Source organism: Falco biarmicus, chromosome 4, assembly GCF_023638135.1.
Source record: "Falco biarmicus isolate bFalBia1 chromosome 4, bFalBia1.pri, whole genome shotgun sequence".
Taxonomy (NCBI): domain Eukaryota; kingdom Metazoa; phylum Chordata; class Aves; order Falconiformes; family Falconidae; genus Falco; species Falco biarmicus.
The window spans coordinates 86,972,329-86,999,511 of record NC_079291.1 but is presented as its reverse complement, the minus strand read 5'-3'; the positions used below and the strand labels follow the sequence as shown (position 1 = coordinate 86,999,511).

The 27,183-nt window shown below is 47.5% G+C and overlaps 3 protein-coding genes across 11 annotated transcripts in view; 1 reads left to right on the top strand and 2 right to left on the bottom strand.

The window, feature by feature from the left end:
* Positions 1-5,467, bottom strand: part of GRID2IP (Grid2 interacting protein) — a 46,717-nt gene extending 41,250 nt beyond the window's left edge. For both annotated transcript variants that reach the window (XM_056338163.1, XM_056338165.1), the window contains exons 1-2: positions 5,035-5,467; positions 2,414-2,985 (exon numbers count right to left, since the gene is read on the bottom strand). In XM_056338163.1, coding sequence (XP_056194138.1) covers positions 2,414-2,985; positions 5,035-5,050 — 588 coding nt within the window. In that variant the 5' untranslated portion in view covers positions 5,051-5,467. The remainder of the gene's footprint in view (positions 1-2,413; positions 2,986-5,034) is intronic.
* Positions 5,468-8,478: 3,011 nt separating this feature from the next.
* On the top strand, positions 8,479-15,959 carry ZDHHC4 (zinc finger DHHC-type palmitoyltransferase 4). 4 transcript variants are annotated; one of them, XM_056336436.1, is made up of 7 exons: positions 8,654-8,799; positions 8,953-9,089; positions 11,426-11,499; positions 13,187-13,365; positions 13,466-13,591; positions 14,217-14,461; positions 15,519-15,959. In XM_056336436.1, the coding sequence occupies exons 2-7, from the start codon at positions 8,967-8,969 to the stop codon at positions 15,798-15,800; spliced, it is 1,029 nt and encodes a 342-aa protein (XP_056192411.1). In that variant the 5' UTR covers positions 8,654-8,799; positions 8,953-8,966; the 3' UTR covers positions 15,801-15,959. The 4 variants fall into 4 exon arrangements, with proteins under 4 accessions (XP_056192410.1, XP_056192414.1, XP_056192411.1 ...); XM_056336435.1 differs by having other exon boundaries at positions 8,479-9,089; XM_056336437.1 differs by lacking the exons at positions 8,654-8,799; positions 8,953-9,089 and adding an exon at positions 9,096-9,261.
* Positions 15,960-17,327: 1,368 nt separating this feature from the next.
* E4F1 (E4F transcription factor 1) lies at positions 17,328-26,926 on the bottom strand. 5 transcript variants are annotated; one of them, XM_056336432.1, is made up of 14 exons: positions 26,565-26,926; positions 25,955-26,106; positions 25,719-25,818; positions 25,107-25,312; positions 24,774-24,894; positions 24,332-24,484; positions 23,833-23,999; positions 23,059-23,283; positions 22,634-22,739; positions 21,928-22,145; positions 21,351-21,549; positions 19,963-20,123; positions 19,092-19,154; positions 17,328-18,430 (listed from the first exon to the last, which is right to left on the bottom strand). In XM_056336432.1, exons 1-14 carry the CDS (start codon positions 26,719-26,721, stop codon positions 18,083-18,085), a joined length of 2,376 nt encoding a protein of 791 aa, XP_056192407.1. In that variant the 5' UTR covers positions 26,722-26,926; the 3' UTR covers positions 17,328-18,082. The 5 variants fall into 5 exon arrangements, with proteins under 5 accessions (XP_056192407.1, XP_056192405.1, XP_056192406.1 ...); XM_056336430.1 differs by having other exon boundaries at positions 23,059-23,286; positions 26,565-26,923; XM_056336431.1 differs by having other exon boundaries at positions 23,059-23,286; positions 25,719-25,815; positions 26,565-26,922.
* Between the last annotated feature and the right edge of the window lie 257 nt (positions 26,927-27,183).

Below are 27,183 nucleotides of genomic sequence, written 5' to 3'. Positions count from 1 at the left end.
TTAACTCTGGGAGGCTGCAGGGAAGTGGGTAAAGGGAGCACGAATGTGAACCCCAGCCCTGGAAACAGCATCAGCAGCTCCCAGCCACTGTCTTGTCCTTTCCACCTGTGACAGCCATGACAAGCAGAGTAATTATCTAATTGCCATTGAGCCAATTGCCCCACATGGGACCCTCTTGTTAGCTTCTTCCCAGGCCAGGATGCTGTTCCTTGTCCTGGGCAGTGGGTGCTGGTACCTTGCATGCAGCCTGGCTGCATGCAGCCAATGCGTGGGATGCAGAAAACCCCCTGTGACCACCCTGCAGTCCTTTCGTGCGCTGGGTTTTCCTGCAAGGTGATGGTTTTTTGCTGACAGCAGGTTTAACTGCTTCCCTCCCGCTCTGCGAGCAGAGGGGGAAGCAGCAGTGAGGGGAGTGGAGCCCCTCGCCCTTTCCCGGTGTGCCCTTCCGCAGCAGGTGCATGCAGGGCTGCATGTGTGCACCCCTGCAGTGGCACTGCAAGGGAGCCGGCAGGCATCGCCCAGCCAAGCCCCCTGCACTTGCTGGGAGAGGCCCTTGCTCAGGGAAGGAGAAAAGCTCTTTCCTCCAGGTGCTTGTTCCACTTGGCAGGTCCCTGGTGGGGGCTGGCACTGGCGTTGTGACCCCCAGCACAACCCTCTGGGTGCTGCTGGGTTTGCGCAGCCACCACGCAAGTGCTGCAGGGGCTCCTGGCAGCAGCAGCGTTTCAAGGTTACCGAATCTGGGGCAGCTGCGTCCCCCGAGCAGATTTGCATGCTTTTCAGTCCCAAGGTCCAGCAGAAAAATGACAAAGACCATGGTGTTCCTGGTGGGCTGAATCCCAGGATGCTGCTGTTAAATTTTTGCCTGGGCTGAGACCGCAGGGTTTGGTGGGCAGGAATGGGGGGTTGCTGCCACCCCTCGTGTCAGTGCTGTCCCCAGTGTGTCCCTGAGCATGCAGGGGACAAGAGGAGAGGTTGACCTGGAGCTGAGATTGTGAGCACCTCCATTGCTTTCCAGTGATGCCCCCAGGCTGCCGGGATGCTCGGCTGGCACAGCCCCACGCCAGCCCTGGCCCCGCTGCCACTAACAGCACCGCTCCACCTGCCAGGCGAGTGCGATTCAAACAGGTGCTCTGCCAAATGAATGAGGGTGGGAAAAGCCTCCGTACCTCAGGCTTGCAAGTCACCTGCAGGCAGTGCAGGCATGAAATGCAAGCCACTGGCACCCTCCAACCTTCCAGCCTTGCAGCGGGTGCGCAGGAGTACCCAGGTGCTTGCAGCACTGGCACGAGCAGCACCTACCAGAGCCGAGCTCCCAGGTAAACGAGGGTGTAAAGCATCGCACTGGGTTTTATTATTTTCTGTATCGTGTAAAGAGATGAAGCCACTTAAAACATCTATGCCATTAACCCCCTTTAGAGAGTCGTTTGTCAGCTGAGCTGCGCTCCAGCACCCAGGAGCCAGCAGCACACGTGCTCCACAAACCTGCTTCTGGTTGGGGCTGTCGGGGAGGGGAAGGGAGGGGAGGTGGCAGAGGTGCTACGACAGGAGCTCACACTGTCGTGACCAGCTTGCTCACTTCAAAAGTGCTCTCCTGTGATCATCCAGGAAACATTTACTTGGTTTAATGTGACTTCACGAGATGAAGGCAGTGTGGAACACCCTCTCATCCTCTTGTTAATCTCCTGTAATCAGCAGGTATATGCTTCACATGCCATGCTCTGCCTTACGAATCCAAACTTCAGTGCGTATTTGTGCATCTTTAATGTAGAAGCTGACTGAGGGGATTCAGCTGATACCTACAAATCTCTTTATGAATGTCTTGTTTCTTTATTAACTTGGGATCAAAAAAAGCCACAAGCCTGGTTACTTTCATAACAGTATTTTAAAAGGCTACTTTGAAATGGAAATTAGAAAGATTAAAAACCCAACCATGATCAAATTTATAATTAGCATGAGGCGATGTGTTTGGTAAACTACCCACTAGGATGCTTTCAGGGACACAATGAAGATGCAATCACATTGATGCTTTCCTTCTGCAACAAAATAAGAGCTAAAACGTCTGTGGAATGACATGCTCAAACTTTGCAAGGATGTTCAGGCATAGAGGAGAGAGGGATCTGCCCCTGTGGGTTTCCACACACTCTTGTAGTGCAAAGGAGTAAGTAATTGGAATCATCCCCCAGAGGATCTGCAAGCTCTTTGCAGCACCCATCAAGAGTTACTGAAACACAGGTAATTATCAGACCCTTCTCTAGGGCACCAATGCCCAAAATCTGCACCCCAAGCCTTGTGACCAAGCCAGGAGCATCCCCCCATCTCAGCACACTGCAAAGGCTGAAAGCAGGAATCTCCAGATCACTGGGAGCAGGAGGTTCTCAGAGCCCCAGACACTCGCCTCATGCCTTGGTCTTACCTTTTTGCTGAATTCCTGCGCTTTCTTTTTCCTCTCCTGGTGCACAGCATCAGTGCTGGGGACAGGGTCCCGAGTGCTGGCCCTGTGCTGTGGCCGCAGCAGCCCCAGCCGCAGGGACTGCCCATGGCAGGACCTCACCAGGGCGGCTGCCGACTCGGCCAGCATCACCGGCATCCCGTTGACTTCCAGCACGTAATCCCCTGGCTCAATCCCGCAGGCAGCAGCAGGTGACTCCGGGCTGACTCTGGCCACTCGTGGGGGGCTGCTGCTTGCCAGCTCAAAGCCATAGCATCCCTGGGGACCAGGGGGGATGTCAGCGTGCTGCAGGCGGGAGACCACCCCAATGCTGGGGGGCACGTTGCCGCAGCGCCTGGCCAGCCCCAGCAGTGCTTCAGAGCCCAAGGAGGAGACAGGCTGCCCCTCGATCTCCAGCACCTCGTCACCAGGCCGCAGTCCTGCTGCTGCTGCGATGCTGCCCTCCTGCACCCAGAGGATGTAGCACGGACCGGTCCCACTTATCTTGAACCCGAAGGCCTCGGGCCAGCCCTGGTTGCTTGCCGGCATGGCTGCAACTGGAAAAGAAGGAGGGGAAAAAAGGAGTTAGGATGAGATTTCCTTCCTTAACATTAGCTCCTGTAGATACTACGTGCACCCCATTGGGTGTGGGGGTTCTAGTCTGTGCTGCGCCACTGTGGGAAGAAATGCCCCAAGAGGGATGCTTTTCCTCTATATTTCCCTAAAAAATAGCTTTTATTCTTCTACCGTCAGGCTGCTGGCAGTGCCAATGCCATTAGCAGTGAGGAAGCTGCGTTGGCCAGAAAGGTCGGGGCTACACCTGGCACCTGGGCTGTGGCCTGGCACAGCCCTTGTCTCAGCCATCAGTGACACTTACCTAACCACCCCCCCACCCCCCCCCCCCACCCCCGTTTCCCTGGGAGGTGTGTTTGGGCACCTGTTTGTATTTATTTCTCTAGCAAAATGATTACTTCATTTCCCTGGCATGTCACATTAATGAAAAGATCATCCAATGACCTAAACCAGCCTTATTTTAACCACCTCTTCTCAATACTCAATATTTTAGCAATTTGCAACTGCAAAGTTACTGCACATTCATTAGAATTTGCCAGATCCTTTCAGCTCTCCTGGCAGTATTTCTTTGTGTCCTTCCTGTCCTGTGTCTAGTATCAGCTTGATCACAACATCCTGAAATTCAAAGATGAGGAATTTCAAAAGGACTTGTCTGTGGTTTGTTTGAAGGGTTAGGACCAGCTCCATGGATGCTCAAGGAGAAATCGAGCACATCAGCCTGAAACATCTACAGAAGTCATCTTTGCCCAAGATAAATTGGACCAGCTGACCTACATGGCTCATTTGGATGCCCTTTTGATGCCATTGATGTGTAAGTGCCTGCATTGTCTGCTGAGACTTGCTAAAATAATTCACATGTATATTTTCTCTTCATTTGATCTTAGCTGTCTGTGAAGATGCTTTTCACTCCTGTGTTTATTCCATTTGTGTCATTTAACACACATTAAGCACTTACAAAAGGGAAACACAGTCTTTTACCTGGGAAAATTATTTTACAGAGACTACAAGGACTCAGAGCTGCTCAAGAAAACATCCTCACAAACGCACCTTGAGTTTTTTGCTCTTTGGATCAAACAGTCTCAAACCAGGCCCAGAGCCACAGAGCCCAGGAGCTCTGAAGCAGGCTCTTGCTGTGTCCCACTGAGCGGCTGCTCCCCCCAGCCTGGGCAGCCCAGCAGGTCCCAGTTCGCTCTGGTGCGTGCTTCTGCCTGCACAGCAAAGGCATCCCTTCACCCCGCTACCTCACTGTCATTGGGGTGGTGTGGTTCTTCAAGCTTTGATCTGAATGACCAAAAGACATTTATTCTGTTCCTTTGAGACCTAGGAAATCTTGGTCAAAATTCAGAACTGCTGAAAACATTCTTTAATACCTTACTGTAGGCCAGGGAGGTTAAAGGAACTCTTCTCATGACCATTTTCAGCAGAGATAATACCGACCAGCTTGCTCTGAGAGCAGAATCGTGAGGATGGGCAGGGAACACAGCATTACTGCAGAAATCTGTATCAATAACCTGAACCTGCTCTGGCAAACAGCTACTCAAGGCTGTATTACAGAGGGCACTAGAAGTGCCGCCTTCATAAGGAAATATTAAAAAGGACCAAGCAATATACTGTCACTAACGCTGTAAGTGTAATAGTCTTGTCCTCCTTTGTACAGCAGTGCTGATTAAAATGCTACATAAAAATCAGGGATTACTGTTACTGTTGTTACTCAAAGAGGAAACACAGCTGTTGCCCCTGTTAACAGGTACAGATGTTGAGGACCGAAGGGGAGGTGTTGAGAGTGAAGCATGGGCAAGTCTGGCAACAGCAGGATGAAATCCATCTGTGACCAAACACCAGGGGATCCCTGAGGCAGCAAAGCACAAGTTTTGAAGGCTCCAGCAAGAGCCCAGTAAGCACCAAGACGGCCCCAGTGCAGCCGCTGTGGGCTGAGCTCCACAGCGAAGCCTGGCAGAGCAGCGGCCATCGCCTTGCTGCAGGGAGCTGCATCACCCCTTTCCACCTCTACACCCTACGGCTCAAGCACTTACAGAAGTCTGCGGCCATCCAAGCGAGCCTGGCGGGCTCTCACCAGCAGCAGCTTTGTCCCACTAAGGGGTTGAGGCTTTCTCGATTCTCCTCCATCACCCCTGGAAGTGCGTCCCACCTACCCGCAGGGCTCCCAGGGGCATCTCTCCAACTCCTGCGTCCTTGCTGCAGCCCCCGGGGTGCTGGGGGCACAGCCCTCGCATGTAGCAGCAGTCCAGGGGTGGGCAAAACGGCTGCTGTGCCACGGTGCTGGAGTAGAGCCGGGGCAGAGGGTGGCTGCCCCTTCCCAGGCTTCTTACTTGAGCCCTGTGCCCTTACAGCTGCTCTGAGCCAGCACCAGGCACAGAAAGGTCCTTCCTGCCTCTTCCTTTCCTAATTTATTTCCATCACAAAGAGAAGCATGGACAGACTAACTGCTGTGCTGGTCCTGGCTGAGTCTGGTGCTGACCTGAGCCTGCAGATCTGGGGGGAATTAGGAGCTGGAAGGAGGTAAAACAGATTAGTGCCTGTGGAGAGAAATCCCTCACCCACAGGGCAAATCTGAAGCGACAGCACTTTGCAAAAAGCAGCAGAGACGCAGCATGCCATCACCACTGCCAAACAGCAGCTGGATGTGCCGAGACCTCATTAACCCCACCACCAGCTATTTGAGTGGGACACCAGAATTTCTGGGAGTATGCATCTGCCAAACAACCTTCTGCTTGCTGCAAGGATTTGGGATTCTGGACCAACTTCTCCAGGGTTCACCAGATCCTCCCCAGCCAGGCTGCGGAGGAGTGGGGGTCCTCACAGCAGGAAGCAGCTGAGAGCATTTCACAGCAGAGACCCCCCATGCTGGCACCGACTGTTCATTAAGCTGCTATTTCTGATTTTCTCCTCTGCTTCCTCAGCACGTAGGGATCTCAGGGCTTAGGGCTTAAGAGGTTTTAGGGTATTACATATCCTGCTGCAGGGCACCAGCGGGAGGGGCCGTCTGCATCCCATCAAGGACCACACAGCAATCCAGTCCTCCCTGGGCACTGGCACAGGCTGAGCTGTCAGCAGCGTTGGGCTGGATGGGAAACAACCTCCCCAGGAAAGCTGGGAGACTTGGTAAGGGACTGGGTAAAGCCTTACGAAGGAGAGCTGCAGGGACCTGGTTGGCGCAGCCTGAAGGTGAGCACGGTGCAATGGAAGGTCTTCCTCTCGCTCGTGCCCTTCATGCTCATACATGTCTGCTGCGAGGGACTTGGAGACCTGCTCCTCCTGTCCTCTCCAGCTCTGGTGTCAGTGATGCTCTGCTAGAGACAGGACATGGGTCCCTTCTCACAGGTCCTGCACAAACACAAATCTCCTCAGCAGCTGAGATCCACAGGTGGGCGTTGCAGGGAGCGTGCACTGCCCTCCCGTGTTGATGCAGAAGTGCACACACCTTCATACAAAACGTCAGTCCATCTTCGTCACTATTCACGGCCCAGACAGGCAGGCAAAAACTCCAATGGATACTTTTTTTTTTCCAGCAAGTGAAGTAATTGGTTCTTTTCCCTCCATTTTTGACTTGACTACTTTAAAACAGCGAATTTTAATCCTGGCAAGAAACTAGTTATGGGATTCCAAGCTAATGAAAAGTTTGTTTCCTTGAAGACCTTCTGCTAGACTCTGATCAGACAAGACTTTCTGATTTTCACAGCACTTAAATTGAATGAGCTTAATCTCCCAGCCTCAACCTGCTATTAAAGTGTTTGCTGACTGTTTTGTCCTTGAGCACAGCATATAAGGCCACTAAGAGTGGATGGAGCCCCTCAGCAGCACTGGTGCTGGTGCCCTGCTCGGCAGCACTCACTGCAGCTCCTGCCAATAGTGCAGGCAGCTCCATGCTGGGTGCACGGACCGCAGTGTACAAACCTGCCTGTCCACAGACAAATAAACAGCTTCATGCCCACACAGCTGCCAGCCCCCCATCCCAGGGCCCCTTCTGTGCAGGCAGACTTGCCAGGTTACATCCAATGTCCCAAACAAACCTCCAGCCTACCTGAAGCAGTACAGAAATTTTGCTGCATCAGTGGGAAGGGAAAAAATGGCTTTTTCACTATGTCCTCCATCAGGAGCAAAGTGCCTCAGGCTGCACTCTGGGGTGGCTGTGCCCCAGCAATATTTTGCCTTCATTTCTCTCTCACCAGGTTCTGGTTTGGTGCACTGGGGGCCAAGAACTTACCAGGGAAAAAAAGGTCCCCTTCCTGAAACTCAACCTCACCTCCTGCCACTGTGTCTCAGCCAAACCAATTGATTTCCTCTTGGTGCCAAAGCTACCCGAGCACCCCTCAAAGGGCTTACCTGCCGTGCCCGAGATCCAGCCAGCAGCAGACTGGGACCCAGAGCTGGCAAAATCATCACAGCAGTTTCGAAGCTTTTGGATCAGTTACCTGGCAGCAGCAACTGGCTGAGTTTCTATGGCAAATTCTAACCAGGCACCGTAACCCAATCGGTCGCTCATTAGCGGCGCTCCAGAGAGCATGGACCGCGCCAGCTGCGGGGCCGGTTTCAGTTGACAGCCACGCCACGTAAGGAACCGGCACAGGACCTTTATCTCCTGCAGCTTTAGTTCACCTCAGCCTGGTTCTAGGTGAGATCCCTGCATGTACTAGAGCAAACTTTCCCCTACTTCTTGCAGCATGTGCGACGTGATGGTGTGACACGAGGCTCCGGATTAGATGAGAATATAATGCTCAGAGCTCCTGTAGGAGACAAAAGGATTTTGCTTTAGAGGTTTCACCAACGGCAAGAAATCTGAAGAAATTTTTGCAAATTCCTTAGAAATCACACAAGCTGTGCCATGCCAGTTGGCATGTCACACAGATCCTCTGGGAACAGAAGAAAACAGCACAACAGCGGCACTCAACTCACACGGTAATGAGCTGCCCAGGATGGTAAGAACTCTACACACAACTCTGGGATTTATCAAAATTATTTAGCTTTTATTTCTACCGCTTTAATCTTCACTTTCTGCCGCGGGGGAAGGAAGAGGGCCAGAACAAACGTCTCTGCCCAGCAGCCTCAGCTCCTTCAGGAGCCCACGGCTGATTTCTCGCTCCATTTGCAGAGGCGCTGCCCAGGGCTGGGCCCGGCCTGCGGCCGCCAAGCAGCTCCCTTCAGCCCGGGGCAGGGCCTCCCCCGGGCCGCCGGGCCACAGGGAGGCAGCGACCTTGAAAACGGACCTTCTGAACGGCTCGCGCAGCACCCGCGCTGCCCTGCCGGTGCCCGCGGCAGCCGCCACCCCAGCTGCTCCGCCGGGGCAGGCCCGGGCGAGGGCCGGCCCCCGCTTCCGCGTGGCGCCAGGCGCTGCGGCCGCCGATCCCCGAGCGGCCGGGGGACTCGGCGATCGGCTGGGCGGCCTCGGGCGGGGCGGCGAGTGCGCCCCCTGCCGCCGGGAGGCTGACAGAAGCGGCGGCCCCGTTCTGCCCCCGCCGCGTCCCGGGCCGGCGCCCTCCCCCCGGGTCCCTCAGTAGCGGCGCCTTCGACGCCCCGCAGGCCCCCACCGTGCCGCCGGGTCACCCCGGGCTCCTGCTGCCCGGCGGTGGGGCTCGGAGGCTGCAGGCCCCTGGCAGCGTCCTCCCCTTCCCGGCGCGGTGCTGGGCCCCGCCGGCGGTGCCCGGGCTTGGCTGGGCGGCGGGGCTCGGGCCGCCCCAGCTGCAGGCCCCGCTGCAGGCCCCGGCCCTTGGCCCAGCGGACACCCAGCCCCTCTCTCAGTAGGGTGCCCCGTGGCAGGGTCCCGGGCCGTGCAGAAATAGGTAGAACACTGAAATAACTGCGGTGTCCCCGTGGGGGAGCGGGGTGCGCCGGCTGCGCCGCTCCCCGGTTCCAGCCAAGCGGTGGGCAGCGCGGCTGGGCCCGGGCACTGCTGGGGGGCTGGCACCGAGGCACTGAGCAGCCGCTTCTGTCAGTTGCAGGGCTCAGGATGGACTTTCTGACGCTCTTCTTGATTTACTTGTGTTTAGTTCTTGCTGCTGTTGGCCTGCTCTGCATCTGCTCGGGAAGGAAGGAGAGTTTCCTCGCAAGAAGTGTCAATGGTGCAAGCCAGGTAAAGAGCTGAGCTTCCAGAGCGGTGCTCATCTCCTGCTCTGGTGGTCTGCCCTGCTTCGTTGTGCTGAAATTAGTGCAACTGCTGTGTGTCACCTCCATAAAAGATGCTAATATGTGTGGTTAGAGTGAGGAGACAGTATATTTCATCCTATTTTGACAACTGCTCTCAAGTAAGTGCTAATTGGGATTGGAAATAGAAATACGCTTCCTTTCGGCAGATGAAATCATGCCCAAGCACGCAGTAAAAAGCCATTTGCATCTCACAGCTCCTGTTCCTGCCTGTGCCAGCCTGGCTGGCTGCGGTCACCACAGGGTAGTAGTAAGGACCGGACTTCTCACAGTGCTAGAAGTGCATTGTTTGGTGGCACCATAACATGTCAGCTTTGAGAAATTAAATAATAATGAGAGCCCAAGTATTTGAGTATTTGCAGTTTTTTGGTATTTGCTGCTGTCATTAACAGCAAGAAGGTGGAGGGAGATTTGAGGAATAAAAAAGGGAGACTTGTAACTGGTAGCAAATATTTTAGGGGAAGCTCTGTAATGTGAGTCTGTAATGATGTTGCAGGCTGTTGTATCCTAAGTAAGTAGGAGGAATAAAGAGCTTTAAAAGACTAATAAGAATTGGCATTTTACTGTAAAAAACGGGCAATTAATTGAAAATGCACTAGCTTGTTTTTCTGTCTGTTGGGCTGTGTCTGAATGAAGAACTCTTGGAAGGGAGAATTATCATTGAAATTGTAAATAATATTTAGTGCTGTTTACATGAGTCTAAATAGACTTTGAGTTTTATTACTGGTATTATACTTTCTTTTTATTTTGCTTTATGGACACGTAGATCATTGTGCAGAGGAAATTTATTATTTTCCTGCATTTCTTAATAGCTGCTTCTATGATACATGCTAACAATCAGCAATTAAAATACTGCCGTAATGCAAAGTCAGTCTGGAGAAATTTAATTGATTCTTGTACGCACAAAATAAATATAGGTAATCCTAAATAGTTTCTCTAGATGCTATTTTAAATGAATTTCTGACTGTAATTATTGAAGCGTATAAACCTGGAATTTGACATTGTTTGACTTCACTCCTGTAAGATACTTTAAAGTATTTATTGTGAACAATATGAAATAATTAACTTGCACAGAGCGCAGCTGTTTCTAGCTCTGTGGCAAGTCAGCTTCCACCCCCAGTCTGTTTTCCTTGCTGCCAGCGGTTCAGTCGTGCGAGATGGTTGTATTCATTGTACAGGTTTTCTCACTCTCTCCTACTTTCATCATCACCACAAGCACAAACCGTATTTGTAAGAGCTTTTTGCTTTGGCGTAAGAAATGGCTGAAATACAGGGGATTTCTGTACTGTATGGGGGGGGATAACAGATATTGAAGGTAATGTTAGACTGTAGTCTACAGTTAACTTAAACTTGAATTTTGCAATTGCATGCAGGTTGCGTTTCCGTCTAGTTATGTATTTCCTATTGCAGTACACAGCCTCTCTTTAAAGATACTTGTCACTTGAACTGCTGATACAAGGCATAACAGTTAAAAGAAAAATATTTAACATCTTCTCAACTTCACATATGCTTTTTGCCTTCTGGTCTTTCACATCTGAGACAAGAAGCTCTCACCGCATATTTTCTTTCCATGTCAGATAGAAATAGGCTCAGCTGCTCTAATTCCTCCACCACTGATGGAGCAGCATGTTGCTATAGAGATCTGTCATCCTCTTAACAGGAGAGTCAAACAATTCCACAGTTGCAGACTATTGCTGAGGATTTCACTGAATGAAGACAGGCAGTTTTCTTCTCATTAACAGCAATTAGATAGACACAGAGTTATCAAATTGGATCATAGCTGTAGTTGAAGAAACTGATTTTTTGGGTTTGCTGGGTTTTGTTTGCTTTTTGGTTGAGTTGTGGGGGTTTTTTTCCTGTTTCTGGAGGATAGCAGGCTTTATTCCTTTTTTTATCTCCTCTTGCATCTGTCAGATGACCTGATGAAGCATATTGTAGTTCATAAATTGCTCAGTTCTATCCCCTGCTTAACCAGTTACCCAGTCCATAACCCGATATAAGCTCCTTACAACTTTCACACATTAACCCAGATACATTTGTTTGTGCCATTAGGGCTCCTGAGAATATGGAACCTCACTCCCGTTTTGAAAACCCCAGCAACAAACCTGTCTGTATTCTTAGGAGCTCAGATATCCCTGAAAATGAGCTTCCTTCCTGGTTATATGGCTACAGATATGTAACTGAGGGATTAGGTGACTTGTATTTTTATTTGAACTTTCCACAAGGCAGAAGCAATAGATAACACAGTGTTTTCATTTGCTTCAGGTATTGTCATTTGTAATCCCCTCACAGCTCCAGAGTGTGACACAGAGGGTGCTTCACAGGCTCTTCCACACAAGGTATTCACTGGTGGGATTTTTTTTATGCTTTTGGCATTATTTTTTACTAGTATTTCTGGTTACTGTTGGTGACCTCTTGGCACCATCAGAGCTTTCAGTGTTATCCTTAGCTACCCATCCTCGTTAGGGGTGCTTGTCAGGGATTACAGATTCCCTTCTTGCTACACTGTTGTCTTTCTGTTCTTTGCTTATTGTGCAGAACATGGTACCCTGAAACATTTGAACATATTGACAAATCAAGATAATGTGGCTCAGAAGCTTCCAGTGTAACAGATGTTGGTCACGCTGGTGGGAGACCGCATCCACATGAGAATTACAACAGATTCGGTGGCAGCTGCAGGTTGAGTTTAGACAGAGCTAGCAATCCCCATCCTCTCCCTCAAATCCCATTAGTCTTAGTCCAGCAGCTTGGATGTCCAGGTGGCTCAAGCGGAAGCTGCGCAGCTGCCAACGTGCAGCCTGCTGTATTAAGGTGAATTTTGTAGTGTGCTGTAAACTTCAGTGCTTTAGGATCTGCTTCAGGAATTATTTAAATACCTTTCCTCTGGGGGCAGCGACTCCAATATGACAGACACTTCAGGGGCGTAACATCTACAGCTGTTGAACATGTGCTGCAGTTGTTTTGTTGCCTGCTGTGCAGATTCTCTGCTGCTAACATGGCCCAGGAGAGAGTGGCTACACTGTCAAATGTGCAGTCAGCAACAGAGCAATTATCTGATGAGCCTGGTGTAGTTGTCATTGCTAGATTACGCTGTGCGCTGGAGGCACTTTGATCCTCCACACGCACCCTTTGACTGCGTCACCTCATTCAAGCGAGAGATTTTTCAGTTCATGCAGAAGTCCAGTGAGATGTAGCGCTTGAGGGTACCTTCTTGCAGCCCTGCTGTTGGGAGGAGACTGCAGGATCCTGCTGGATTGCACACAGAAATAGTGTTGGAGAGAGCAGTAGAGCAGAGCTTGTCTGCAACAGACTTCCTGCTGTAGTAAAGTACACATCACTAGTTATTGAAAACTCATAATAAAAGTCCAGCAAAGTGATATATAATGCGGAGAGCTGTCATAAGTCAACATTGCTTTCCTAATGCGTGGCTTGTGTGAGCGTCTATTTGCCAGGCTGCTGCAAGCTGTTGCTCAGTATGATGCATCCCAAACAAACGTCTGTGCCAAACGGTTCTGCAACATGCCTTGCCAAAGCTGTAGTGTGCCGACAGGCTGGAACTAGTGTTTGCCATTGCTAACCTCCTGCCACGCTTATTTCGTAACAGCTGCTTATATTTTTACAGGTTTGGGTTTTTTTAAATTACCTTTTACTGGGGTTTTATTTGCTCTCAGAGCAGCACACAGCAAATGTCTTCTGGCAGAATGTTTTGTGGCCTATTGCTGTGGCGTGCTTTGTCAGCACCAAGTGATTATGAGACTGTACTTGACTCTACTGAAAAAAAATCCAAAGGACATGCCAATAATGGAAGTGAATTTAGCTGGCATATTTAAAGGAGTGTATGTGGGAAGAAGAGAAGAAGAAGCTATTGGAGGGAGAAAACACTATTAATATGCAATCCATGCTGGCCTGAAAACCTAAAAGAGGTGTCTCCTTGATTTGGAAAGTCTTTGCTGATCACCTCTGAGTGTACTTGACCTGTTAATCAGAATGCTGAGTATTAAATAGTCTGTGCCCTTTCTGTTACAGAAGCTCTTTGTTTGTTGTCCTGCACATACTCTTGCAAGCTGCAGTGTATGGGGAATACACATGGGAAGTTTTTGTTTACTGTGAGGAGCTGCAGTTCCACCTCCTCCTCCTGCTGCTGCCCTACCTGCTGCTGGCTGGGAACGTGGGCTGTTTCATTCTCTGCTCCCGGGCTAATCCTGGTAAGCTCATGCTGATTGTGAGCTATAGCTGTTTGAAAACGGAACCTAAAAAATGCTACAAACACTGTTACTTTTACTATTTTTCTTGTTTCTTTCACAGGTATAATAACAAAATCGAATCATGCATCATTAGTTAAGATTTATCCATACGATGGTGTATTATTTCAGAAAGGCATCGTGTGTCCTACGTGCAACATGGAGAAGCCAGCCAGATCAAAACATTGCCGTAAGAATCTTAACTTCCTTGATAAGCATAACACTGATACTTCCCCAAATTAATTCTCCCTCGATAACTGCAGTTCACACTACATCTGTTCTGTTACCTAGCTCGATGCACACAGGATTGTGTTCATTTTACTGGGGTTCAGATCACAGCTGCCCTTTCCCCATCCATGGAACTGTTTTGCTGCTATTTCTTTTCACAGAAATTACCAGTTCTGAGGGTGTCAGTTGGGTCAGGAACAGGCAAGCTTTTGAGCCTCTAGAAGTTTAATAAAAAATTATCACCTGTCAAGACCTGAGTTCAGGATTTTGTGGGGTTTTTTTTGTTTTTGCAGGATTTGCTGTTAGCATCTAAATGCTGGGAGCTACAACCTGTACCTTTCACATGCTTTGCCAGGCAGTACTTTCAGAGAAACCAAAGTCTTTGAGCTGCAGATACATGTCTTTATTTTTAGTATTGGGTTTTTTATGATGTGCAATTGAAATTAAATGTGTTTCCTTAAAAAGCTATCAGCTAAATCATGACCACAACTCTCAGGTTTTTTCAGATGAAAAACTATCCTAAACTGTGTAAAAACCAAATTGATTACATAAGTAACTGAACTGTCTTGCCACTCGCTCCCCATCAGGTTTCTGCAGTACGTGTGTACATCGTTTTGATCACCACTGTGTGTGGGTCAACAACTGCATCGGCTCCTTCAATGCGAAGTATTTCTTCCTTTACCTCTTCACACTGACTGCCATGGCTGCAACCATTGCAGTCATCACAACAGCGTTTCTCATCCAAGTGGTGCTGCTGTCAAATATGATGTATGGGAGTTACATTGATGACCAAGGACAAGAGCATGCTGTTGAGATTCTGTTCCTCATTCAGGTAAGTTTAAGCTGGCTGGGTTATTAGCTTATAAAAAGGTTTCTCCCAGTGTTTGCTTTCAGGGATCTTCTAAGTCCACCAGTTGTCACAGGCAGGATGTGGACAGACTACAGGATTTTTTTACCAACTCCACACAGCTTATTAATTTTAGAAAACTACCATTGCAGAATACTTTAAAAAGATGGGAATTTTTAAATTCCATTCTCCATGGAGTTTTGTCTCCAGTCTGCTTTCACTCAGCAGATCTGGTTCATAAAGATTCATAAAGATCATTCCAATGACCATCTACTGCAGTAACATTTAGGAAACAATTGACAATCCTTGAGGTATCTTCATGGAGACAATAAAACACGACCCTGCTATCCTGGAATTTAGATACTTGAATGTTTTTTCTCACATACAAGCAAAGGGTGACTTTGAGTCTGTCTAGTACTTGAGTCATTTGCATTTTGATCCCCTCGTCCCTTTCTGTAGTATGGCAATGAGGTAATAAGTAGTAAATGCTTTATCTTTTCCTCAGCCTAGACAACAGGTGTTTCAGCTGTGGACTTTTATAAAGGGATCTTGGTCAGGGAATGTTTGCTTATGTTTGAACAGTACCATTAGCACTCTGCAGCATGGGAATTTTAATTCAGAAAAGAGCTGCTTAAACAGTATCATGTCAGCAAAACCTGAAGTTGTACCAGCTTGTAGCTTCTTCATTTGGCAGTTTGTTTTGAGATGATCTGCATTAATGATTCTTTTAAATTTAAAAAACAACAAAAAACAAACAAGCAGATCTCTAATATGAAATAAAAACATTCAGAAATAGATGGACGTAGAAAATACTCCCACATACCATCAAGGCTTGCGAGAAAACAAATTGCTGGAAATCTGCATGGTGTACTCAGAGATTCAATTAGGAATGGTCCATAGGGCTGTGACCTTATCGCTGGGGCTCCACAGTTAGGTGTGCGTATGGATGCGCGTTTCAGCCAGCATGTTACAGTGGTCACTTGCCTCCACGTAATTTAATGCTCCAGCCTTTTAACTAAGTTATTATTTTCTTTCTTTGCAGCACCTTTTCTTGACTTTTCCTAGGATTGTCTTCATGCTTGGTTTTGTTATTCTTCTCACGCTCGTTCTGGGTGCATACTGCTGTTTCAATCTGTATTTGGCCTTAACCAACCAAACTTCCAACGAATGGCATAAATCCAGAAGATACGGTTGTTCCCACCATGTAACATTGCAGCCTTATGACAGAGGAGTTGTCTACAAAAACCTTTATTCTAAAGGAATCTGGATGAATTTAAAGGAGATCTTTAAGCCTCCTACAGCGTTGGAAAGGAAGAACGCATGAAGATATTATTGTTCATATGTGCATCTTTAAACTTTTTGTAAGACTTTATTTCAGCAGTGTGCTTTGATGCCCCAAACAACTTTTGTAAAAGATCGCTGTATTTCAGTTCAGTAATTGGAAACTATTTTTTGATAAAGCCAAACGGTCTTCAAAGCTAGAGTTCTTCCAAGTTTATCTGTAACACTACTGGTACCAGTCGTGACAGTGGCTTGTTAAGTCTTTTCAGACACAATCTCAGCACAGAAACAAGCTGCGCTAGAGTTAGGTTTGACTAAGGAACGCATACACAGGGAACTGTTGGGGGGTTTTATGGTTACTGTTCTGTATCCTGCATAATATATACCACTGTCTAACAGGAAGACTGAGTGCCTAAGTTACTTTGGTACATCTGAAGTAGGTCTTCCTGCAGGAGACTTTACAGGAATATAGCAGTGTTGCACATGTGGAAGTGGCACTTATTTGCCAATTATTCATTTTTTCTTTTCTCCCTGCAGGAAAATAGTAACTCACAGCTGACTGCAGTATTCTGATTAACGAAGCCTCAGCAGAGTGCCATTTAAGATACTTCACTTGGTGAGATCTCTGAGGTTAAGCTTAGTCCTCTTGTTTGTTAGAGGGACCAGTAGTGAATTCGCTGGTATGGAGAGGCAAATTTGGTCCATCTTACTGAAGCGAATCTTTGTGTGTGCACTTGCAAGGGAAGCTAACAAAGACCTGCTGTGAGCTTTGAGGAAGCTTCATCTTTTAGTGAGTATCTTTGGAAAATGATTAACCCATTATTAACAGTATGTAGAATAGGTTGCATGTATTTAGCTGAAAAAAACACCATTACTGTTACAACCTGCAGAAACCATGTTCTACTGCACATTTGTACTAGTATGGAGGACCTTAATTGCAGAAAGGGAATGACTGCAAGTGCTACTTCACCTTATCTACAAAATCTCTTCCTTGATACCTATTTTCAGCTTGTACAAAATACAATGCCATTTCAGCCTTTGAGTCATGAAAATGGTAGACTTCCAGACAGAATTTCAGCACCCTGAAAAGGGTATCAGAACAGATATATTGAACAATGAGAGGCTCAGCCATGTCTTAGGCACTTCTTTGTATTTTGGCCATTTTGTAGCAGGGGAAGTTAAGAGTTGCTGAGGCCGTTTCTAGGGCTGCCCACCTGTAATCACTGAACAGGCCACTTCAAAACCAGCAGTAGCACATCTTCAGCTTCTCTAGGGGGATTCTCTAGGTGAATGCCAAAAGGCAGAGGGGTTTTTTAACACTGGAAGACAGAAGTAAACTTGGAGCTATGCAACTGGCCACCTGAAATCCCTCTAACTAGGGCTCACTTCAAAGATTCCAAAGCATAGATGTACTGGCTGCTTTTAGAGGCTTGTGCTTGTTCTGGAAAAAAAAAACGTGTTTGACTTACCCAACAATGAGGCTTCTTAAGCACAATGTTAAGTGGCCCTGTTCCTCTCTGCTTCTAGAAATTCTTCCATTTGAATGATAATAGAGTAGAAATTGGAAAAATATAGTAAGAACTTTAAATAACTTTATTTTTAAAAATGTATTTATTTACATGCTGAATCTGTACAATATGCAATTAAAAATCCATATATGGTTTTAAAAAAAATCATATACAATATGGCTTTACACACCAACAGACTAGCTCTCAGAGTAGCCTGTCTGGCATTGCAAGGGTACAATGATGCATTCTGTCATAGACCAGTACGTAAGGCTACTTGTCCAGGATATAAAATAAAAGAATACTGCAGTACCATGCCTTAGGAGGACTAAAGTAGTGAGGTTAAAGGCATGAAAGTTTCTGAGTGGTGGTGAATGCACACCAGAACTCCTTAGGTTTGGTTTTCTTTGTTTTAAATGCATATGATTAAGTAGTCTCTTATGAGACCTTATGTATTTGCTTCACTTTCAGAATCCTTTTAAACACCAGAACACTACTGTCCTGTGGTCAGAGGTAAATGCTTTGCAAAGGATCTTCCTTTATTTGAGGCAGCTGTACAAAATATTGAGACTGTCAAACATGGCATATCAGTCACTTCCACAGTATAACCATGCAGAGGTTTTTAACTACTGTTATTTCCATTTTAAACAGAAAATATCTTGGGGCTGTACCATCCTGTTAAGACACTTAACTATAGAAGCATTCTCTCCCCTGCTCTCTGAACAATTATAACGGCAAACTTCAGACTGATCAAATTCCCCAAACTGGAGAAAAACAGTCAGTTTTACATTAACATCTGTCACTAGCTGCATGCTGTTCATTACACAATCACAGTCTGGACTTCCACCTCCCCCTCCTGGGAAGCAATCACAAACTCTCCTGCATGTTCCATTATTTCAATATCCTCCGATGCCACCATTGTCACCGTTGCTTCTTCTGTCTCGATGCTCCCCTCTGTAGTCAGCACTGTTCCTTCTCCGATGGCAGAAGCCAGTGTCATTGCGACCTGCTCCGTGAGGCTTTCAGGGGTCGCAATGGTGATGGTGTCTGCAGCATCTGTGGTGACTTCAGAGTTTTCCGCCACAGTGACATTCTGTACAATGATCTGGTGACCAGAGTTTGCTTGATTTACTATTTGTTGCACAACCTTCATAATGTGGCTGTCAACCTAATTGAAGAGAAAAGAGGCCACATCATTTCTTGGTGTATTGTACTCTGTTAGAAGTACAATTATCATCACTAGAAACAGTGCTTGATGACCAGCAGGGCAGTGCAACAAACAGCATTTAATTCTAATTTCCGCCAGCTGTTCTCTGAAGCCCTCATCACCCCAAGAACAGCAGACTCCTAGAACATGTCACTGAAGATTTTTGCGGAGTACTTCCTACAGAAAGTCAAACTACTGTTTATAGAAAAATCTTAACAAAGCACACTCTGACATTTAAACTGGCTGAATGCAATTCAGGAGCCTAAGCCAGCCTCTGACTTTGCACCAACCATTATTTCTAGCATTCAGGAATGCCTTCAGAGGATCATTTCCTCATGGCTTAAATGTTATTGTACAGTTCTACTCAGCTGGCAGCTACACTGTCATGTACGAAGCCATGGAAGTAACAAGCCACCATCACCGAGAGGATGTGAGGTTAATGGAACTCAGTCAAACCCAGTATGACCATTATTATGTTTTTATACAGACAGTCTGCAAAACTACGAGGTCAGTAAATTAATTATTTGAAGTTGGGTTTATTTAGCATGACTTTCAGACACAAAAACTGATTAATTCCATCCACAGCAAGTACCCAAAATAACAGTTTATGTAGCTGCTTTACCTCATGTCTTGTTCCCTCTATTATTTCAGTAGCTTCACTGGTCTCCATGTCTTCAGTAGCAGTCTTGAAAGACAAAATATGATGATTCCTTTTAGATTATTGCAAAAAAATCTTTTAGTACCAAGATAACGGACACTAAGATCTCTTACAAAAGTCTTTCTGTTCCCCCCATGATGCTGTAGGTACTCTGAAGACAACTCCCTGAAATTCCCTCCAAATCCCATTATTGAGAGCTACTTAGAAGCAATGCAAAGTGCTTACAAATAACTGAAATAGAACATCTCTCAGCAGGACTCAGCTGACTGGCCGATTTTTCTGTTGGAGAAAAACTATGGCAGCACTAAAGGGACTCAATAAATGAACTGTGTTATTCTGCACGGATGAGTACACTGGCTCTTTGTCACAAAGAGGGAGAAAGAGAAATCCGCAGTTCATTGTTTGGCGGCCACAGCCAGTTAAAAACCAACAGAGGTTATTTTGGACAAAACCAGCTAAATAGAAGTGGAAGAAAAGAGTAGGTAAATGTTGAAGGAAAACTGAAGCAAGTTTGCAAGGACATAAAATCTGATATGGTCAGAAGTTTTGTCTCAGCCTTCTGATGAACTACTGTCAGTCTTCCCTGCAGTCTCATTTTCCTGCCTACATTACACGCAGGACTTCAGAAGGGTGGTGAAGTAGGCTCCAAGTGCTCTCTTTCTGAACAAGATTAGTTCTGTTTATTCCTAGGGTTGTGCAGGCAGGGGTAGCATTGGCTAGATCCCGTTTTACCTTCTCCCAAAAGCCTAGATGAGGAACATGCACAACTGCCGTTTTTACTAACAAAATACCATGCTCAGTTCAGAATGAGATGGCTGTATGCCGCACTTCTTACCTCAATGATGTATTCCTGAGTGTCCGCCACCACTGAAGAAAACTCTACCAGCACAGTGTGAGGATCTTCAGAAATGACTGTTGCAGCTAAGTTGTCAGCTGACTGACTTTCCTCAGACACCATCACTTCTTCCACCTCTTTCAAAGCAAGGAGGCAGCCACCTGAATGGTATTCCAAATGCCAGAAAAACATAATTGTTCATAACCATCTCAAATATAGGACCACCTGGAAAATACTATGCAGCACAAACGAGACCCCTTTAACAAGGTGCCGCTGACAAGTGAGCAGCAGTCAGACAACAGGCTCTCATCCCACCAAAACAGGCCAAGTAATGGCCTAGAAGAGGCTATTTCATTCTAGGCTATTTCATTGCCTAGAAGAGCAAAGGAACTGAACCTCGAGCAGAGCAACTGTGTAGCTTCAAAAAGTAGACAACTAAATTCAGATGCATAAAACCATAAGGGATTGCAAAAGCCATATGTGAAGAACATGCAGGAAGACTTTCAGTATATTGTAAGTCACGTATCTTTTCTGCTTATGCATTACATTTCAGTATTTACCTAGGAAACTTTTTTTTTTTCTCTTGGGTATTGCTTGTATTGCTTCTTGCAATCTAAATACATCATCATCACTACCTGAAGAAGTTTGAAGATCTGTGCTTAGGAGCTAAAGGAGCAGCAGGTCCAGCACAACTAATCCAATGAAATGATTATCTGTGAGAACTTAACTCTACTGAAGACATTTTCCTCACAGAACATCCACACCTTGTATTTTTACAGGATTTCATAAATCCCCAAAATTAATATTAATTTAATGCAAAAAACACCCCAACAAACCAATGGTCAAGTTCAGCCATAACACTGTGTGCCACATCCTAAGTTTGACAGTCCTCTCACCTATTCCCCAACACAGAAATCAAGCGCTCTCTGGCAATGCTTTGCAAAAACATTTGTTTCCTCCTTTGTGTATAGCCCTGGAACAGAACCACTTCACAGTTCAGAGTAGAGTCTTGTACAGTGTAAGGTCTGTCTTGCCCATTAGGGACACTGCACAGACCACTTCAGCCAGAGTTTAGAGCAGAGAGCCCACAGCACTCCTGCAGTTAGATTCTTAATGCAAATTCTGTTTTGGTTATCTTTCTCTTTAGATGATCTAGATTTTATATTAGAACTGGTTCATGGCTGTTTGTTCAGCATCATTTTTGGTCAGAAAGATCACAATAGAAATACTCATTGATGTAGATGAAAGAAAATATAATGCAGCAACTGAGATGCAGATAAACAAATGGCCTCGCATGCAGGTTACATCCACTCTAAAAATCATTACCATTGAGCCAAAAAGCAGCTTGTCCAAACCCAACCCTAGAACAAAACACACACACCCCTCACCTTTGGTTTTTAAGTGCCTGTTGAGAGTACCGTGCTCTGCAAACCCTCGCCCGCACTTGTAACACTTAAAAGGCTTTTCTCCCGTGTGATGGCGGATGTGACGGACCAGCGAGCCCTTTTCCCGAAAGCCCCGACTGCAGTACTGACAGACATAAGGCTTATCCTCTAAGTGCGTACGGAAATGAACTTGCTGAGCATTCTGTACAAAGAGAGAAGCAAGAGAAAGGCAGCTGAAGGGAATGACAAACTCTAGCAAGCAGTATTTTAGATTCCCAGGGAAAAGTCAACACCTTTGAGGACTTCTTCCCATGTAAGACACAATAAAGATTTTTTTTTGTTATTATTATGTAATTTTTTCCACACACGAAAGAAGTTTCTTCACAAATGTGGAAGTTTTATTAAGACTGTCCCTCTTTTCCCTACTAAAACAAAACCTCCTTCTGGAGCTTCAGCTCATTAAGCAGCTGGGAGCTGGCATTTTTTCTTTCAAAAGCAAAGCCTCCCAACTTCTCCCAAACCCTGGCTCTGGAAAGGAAAACCTGAAGGCAAGTCTGTTGTGAGGGAGGCAGAGGCACACCTTTGTCTTGTACCGCTTGCCACACTTCGGACAGGAATACGGCCGCTCATCAGAATGCACTCTCCGATGCCCCTTCACATGTGCAATGGTCTTGTAGAGCTTGCCACACTCTCCACAGCGGAAACGCCGTTCATTCACGTGCACCTCTTGATGCTTTTTTAGCAGGTAGCCCTTTGTGAACTCTTTGCCACACTCGTCACACTTAAAAGGCTTGTAATCTAGAGAGAGAGAGAGAGAGAATGCATGGTTGATACAGGAGCAAGTATCTCACACATGCTATAACTAAATTCTTACAAAAAAATTAACCCAGGGAAGGAATGAAACTACATTTTCAACTGCGTATATGAACTTTGTCTCGTTCAAAAGTGAATTCTGCTCAAACGTTGCTCTTACATTGGTGCCTTTCAAGCAGCAGTTCCAGCCTGCTCAGCCTGTTCTGCCTTGCTAACCTTTTTATTGGCCTCTTCACAAAATTCTGCTTTCAAGTATGCAGTGTAAGCCCCAAAACATGGAAACATTTTTTTCTTTCACCCTCTATTCTAGAGCTCAAACTCAACCTTTTCATATTAGTATGTAAGCAATTGATTTTGCATGGCTAACGGCCACGTAAAGGCAAGGAATCTGAAACAAAGCAAGCTGCGCTATGCTTAAGGTCATAGTAAAACACAGCACATTTTAGACAACAGCATAAGCAGCAGAACTTTACCTAAATGACCTTTGATGTGTGTTTCAAGGGCAGTAGCTTCACTGAAGGCTTCATTACAGTGAGGGCAAACATAATTTTTGTACCCATTTGTTCTTTCTGCATCTGTCTATTGGAAAGAAAATGATATAACATAAGTGCTTTTTGTACTGGCACGTACAATAAGTATTGCTAACCAAATTCCCAATTAAAATACTCCAGCTTTGACAAGAAAGGTATTTATATTGTTAACAGGAGGGAGAGCGAGCATGTGCGTGTACTAACACACTTAAAGCATACGTGGAAAAACGTAACAATAAAAACGGACGCAAGGCACAGGGAGAGCTGATGGATAACATGCAGGGTGGTGAGCCTAACAGTGCCGTCCGCAACCAAGTGCGGGCAAGAAAGATTAATTTTTTTAATCTCTTTATGGAATGCAAACTTACAGACTCTGCTTGTTCTACTTCAACACATTGTTCCCCACATGGCTCCTCTTCTGCCTCCACCACTTCGTTTTCTAGTTCTTCTGTAGCAGCTACAGCAGGCTCATCTGGCTTTTGCATTTCCTCCATAGCGACTCTCTCTATCACAATACCCGAATTCCTCATGGCCTGCCTCAGCAGATTCTCACTGTTCACTTCCCCCTCACACGGCAGCTCCTCAGGATGCGACTGCTGAAGGGATAGAGTCCAGTAATTGGTACAGCAAATACACAACCCCCCTTTTTTTTTTTTTTTTAACAGCATGTTGCTACAAAGCCATTCTTCCTAGGGTGTCTAATGTTGTGATACAGGGTTGAAAGATCAACAAGAGAATGACCTTGGACGGGGGAGGAAGATGAGGTGAATCTGTATTCTGAAAGCACACAGTCCAGGGGATGATAAGCCTTTGTTCCTACCGCAGTGTCTTGCGGCAGGGAACAGTCAACAAAAACACCCTCTCACCTTCTCTATCATCCAGTACGGGGTGACAAACCCTATGCATCCCCCTGTATGCTAAACACGTGCTGCTAAGATACACAGCAACAGCAGATGGCCAGACAAGGTCAGAGCGGAGTGCCTTCCATGTTCTCAGATGAAAGAGAAGCAAATTAACCATTTACTTCCACCACAAAGATTTATTCTCAGCACCTAAGAAAATTTTGTTCATGAGGTAAAATACTTCAGAATACTTCTTCACAGAAAACATGCGAAGGGTTATTTAAGAGGAACAACACTCACATCTTGGTCCAGGGATTTCGCATCTACAACAGGAAGTTCCTGCATTTGGACGTGGACTTCGTGAAGAACGTTGCCTTTTGCATCCGTCACAAGATGAATGACGGGTGAGGTCTCGATGGATTCACTTGCTATTGATGAAACAGTGTCTGCGTTTGAACTGCAGGATCCTTCAAGAAAAGCAGCACAATGAATCACTCTGTGTACTGCCACCCCTCATCAGTTTGCAGTTTTTGCCCTACAAAAAACGCATCTTGGAATATGAGGTGCCCGTTAAAGCTGGCTTTGTACCAGAGTAACAAATGTTCTTCACACTCAATGCCTGGCTACATGTGCTTCAGATTAATAATTTAGCTCTATAAACCACTTTTTTCCTGTATGAAAGATATAAACTGAATACCACAGAAAATTTTTTTATAGCTGAGAAAAAATTTACAGTTCAAGCGCTGGGAGCATGCTTGGTTTTATCAGATGCACGGCAGGCACTAACAGCATCACTGACCTGTTGGCAAATCATCTTTATTGACTACTATTTCTTTGTTCATGTTGAAGCGAATTTTTTCAGTGCAGGGTGTCAGAGATTTCAGGTGCCGAGTCAAAGCTCCTGATTCCCGGAAGCTTTTCCCACATTTCTTGCATTTGTAAGGTCTTTCATCTGGAAATTACAAGAATCAAAACCCAACAGTATTAAACGGACCACTGCCAGTATTAGCTTTATGCGACAGACTGCTAGAAAAATGCTTCCACCTTTCTACAGTGAGCAAACTGTGCTTATCCCCAAACCGCACACTGCCTCCCAGCACCCAAACATTGGGGAGCTCAACAGTCTCAGGGCAGCAGATAGAAAACAACAACAAATTCCACTGGAAGAGAAATGGATAACCACACAAGAGCGCACTCGCACTCCAGCAATGAGGAGCTCTTATTTTGGAGAACAGTCTTACCAGTGTGACGCCGATGGTGTCGAATCAGAGACCCTTTTGTCCTGAAGGAAGTCCCACAAAGTTTACATTCATAGTCCTTTCTGCTGCTGTGAGTAATCATGTGAGCTTTGAGGATGCTGGCCTATGGAAAGAATTTCATTTTAAAAGATGTTCCAGCAGTTAAGGGTTTTACATTTCAACTGTAAATAACAGTGCTCCTTCCAAAAGCAGAACTTCCCATTTGAAAGTGCAGCATGCAGTAGGAAAACACATTGTTATCAAGTCTTGAGATATCTTAGTTAACAGCTAGCCCAAAAAACTCACTAGCCCGAACACTGTACAAGCAATACTTACTGTTTTAAATGTCTTCTGACATAACTCGCATACATATCGCCCTTCTTTGTTGACCAGCAGCTTAACCTTTATCAGTTCTGTGGAAATATCCTGCTCCTGGTCGTCAGGGTTGCCTTGCTCTTCAGTGACTTCCCCATCTATGTGACCATTTGGGTTTTCGAAAACGTGGTCTCCTGCAACAATGACTTCTTTGATGTGCCCACTACCTGGGAAAAGGATAGGAAAACAGTTATGTTCTTTACAGAAGAGAGCTTTGCACAGCTAGATCAATTTACTGTTTCAGCATTTCATGCAGCAGGAAGGAAAGCCAGGTACTTTAAAGCTGGAACATGGGTCTTTGCAAAGTTCTCATTGTTGGAGCATCATTATTAGAATGGATTCTTCTGGAAAAGTTTTAAATCTCATTTGTATTAATGCGGAGAGTGGCAAAGCTGGCCGAGGGATGCCTCTCTCACATCTCTGAGGAAACGCTCAGTCCCAAGTCCCAGTGCTCTGTCGCACGGAGGTGCCACATACTCAGCTGCAGCACAAAACGGAACAGAAGAGGCCACTGGACGAGCAAGTGAGTTCCTAACCCAGCAGGGGTATAAAGGCAAGCATCTCAAAGCTCACCTACTATAGCAGATGCGTTGCTGATTTCCTCTGCTATTGAAGATGCTTCGACGACTATATGAGCAACAGTTATCGACTCCTCAACAGAAGGAACGACCTGCTGCAACAGACAACATTTTAGCAGAAAAGTTTTATTACCTTTAAAAACATTGCGTTCTGTCCTCTCCCCTCCAACCCAACAGACCATTGCATCCTAATTATTTTCAGCCACAGCTTGAGGAGAAGCCTGCTGTCACCTTTTGTACTTCTTGGTTGAGGAGACCTGCTGATGCAGCAGCAAGAGCTTCGGGAGCTCGCTGGCAGACCTTTTGTAATTTGTGTTGCACAAATTCTTCCAAGGAGGTGAACTCCGACTGGCAGCGACCGCACTTATGCACATCATCTTCATCTACGATTTAAAATTCAGTCATCGGTTTAAGAAAATAGGACACCTGTTAATCAACGAGTAGTGTTTACACGGAAAACTTCGGTTGTGCTTGTCCCGGTGAGCTCCCTCGCCCGGCGGGACGGGCCTGGGGCGGGGAACGGGCCCCGGGGGACCGAAGGGGGCTCCGCGCCGGCAGCGAGGCGCTTTCTGGCGGGGGGGAGCGGAGCCATCGCCCCCGGAGCTCCGCTCCCGCAGCCCGGAGGGCCGGGGCGCAGAGAAGGACGAAGACCCGGCGCCAGCCGCCCCCCCGACCCCCACTGGCAGCACCGGCCCCGCCAGGACCCCCGTCGCCCCGCGCCAAGCGCCGCCGGGGCCGGTTCCGCCGGGCCGGGCCCCCTCGGGCGCCTCCGCGGGCCTCGCCGCCCTCCAGGCCCCGCTTTCCCCTCGGCTCCGGCCGGGGCCCGCCCCGCGCCTGGTACCTTCCTCACTGAAGGGCGCCGGGAGGCTGAGGAAGGCGGCAGGGCCGGCGGGCGGCGCGGTGGGGCCGGAGCCCACGGCCGCTGCCCCCTCCCGCTCCTCAGCCGCGGCTGCCGTAAGCCCCGCCGGCCCCACGCTCGTTGCCATCGCGGCCTCCATGTCGCAACGAGCCGCACCGCCAAGATGGCGGCTTTACGGCCGTGTCGTCATAACAACGGGCCGCGTGCCGCGGGACGGGCCGCCGCGGGGGCTCGGCGGGGAACGCGGCCGCCGCGCGGAGGGTTCCGGAGCCAATCGCGGCCCGGGCACCGTTGGGCGCCGTTGGTGCCGGGGCCCCGCGGGGCCCCCCCGTGACCTCTGACCCCCGCTCCCGGACGGACCGGAGCCTAACGAGTTACCTAACGATCCCCCGGGGCGGCGCGGGTGGCCCAATAGGTCGCGGAGCGCCTGGGGTGACCGCGCGCTGCTGGCCAATGGCAACCCGCGGGGGGCGGGCCGGTGGGGCGGGTGGCCAATGAGAGCGGGGAGAGCCCCGTCGTGCGGAGGGGCGGGAGAGGACGCCGGGCGCCGGCCCTCGGCGGGGGGGTCGGGACCGCCTCCGCCGGCCAATGGGGACGCGGC

Bases quoted from the DNA above. Each gene is read 5' to 3' on its own strand.
- ZDHHC4 (XM_056336435.1), top strand. From the start codon at position 8,967: ATGGACTTTCTGACGCTCTTCTTGATTTACTTGTGTTTAGTTCTTGCT. The intron at 9,090-11,425 runs GTAAAGAGCTGA...CATTTGCTTCAG, and splicing joins GTGTCAATGGTGCAAGCCAG to GTATTGTCATTTGTAATCCC. The intron at 13,592-14,216 runs GTAAGAATCTTA...GCTCCCCATCAG, and splicing joins AGCCAGATCAAAACATTGCC to GTTTCTGCAGTACGTGTGTA.
- E4F1 (XM_056336430.1), bottom strand. From the start codon at position 26,721: ATGGAGGCCGCGATGGCAACGAGCGTGGGGCCGGCGGGGCTTACGGCA. The intron at 24,485-24,773 runs GTAAGACTGTTC...TGTAATTTCCAG, and splicing joins ACACCATCGGCGTCACACTG to ATGAAAGACCTTACAAATGC. The intron at 22,146-22,633 runs GTAAAGTTCTGC...CTCTCTCTCTAG, and splicing joins ACACATCAAAGGTCATTTAG to ATTACAAGCCTTTTAAGTGT.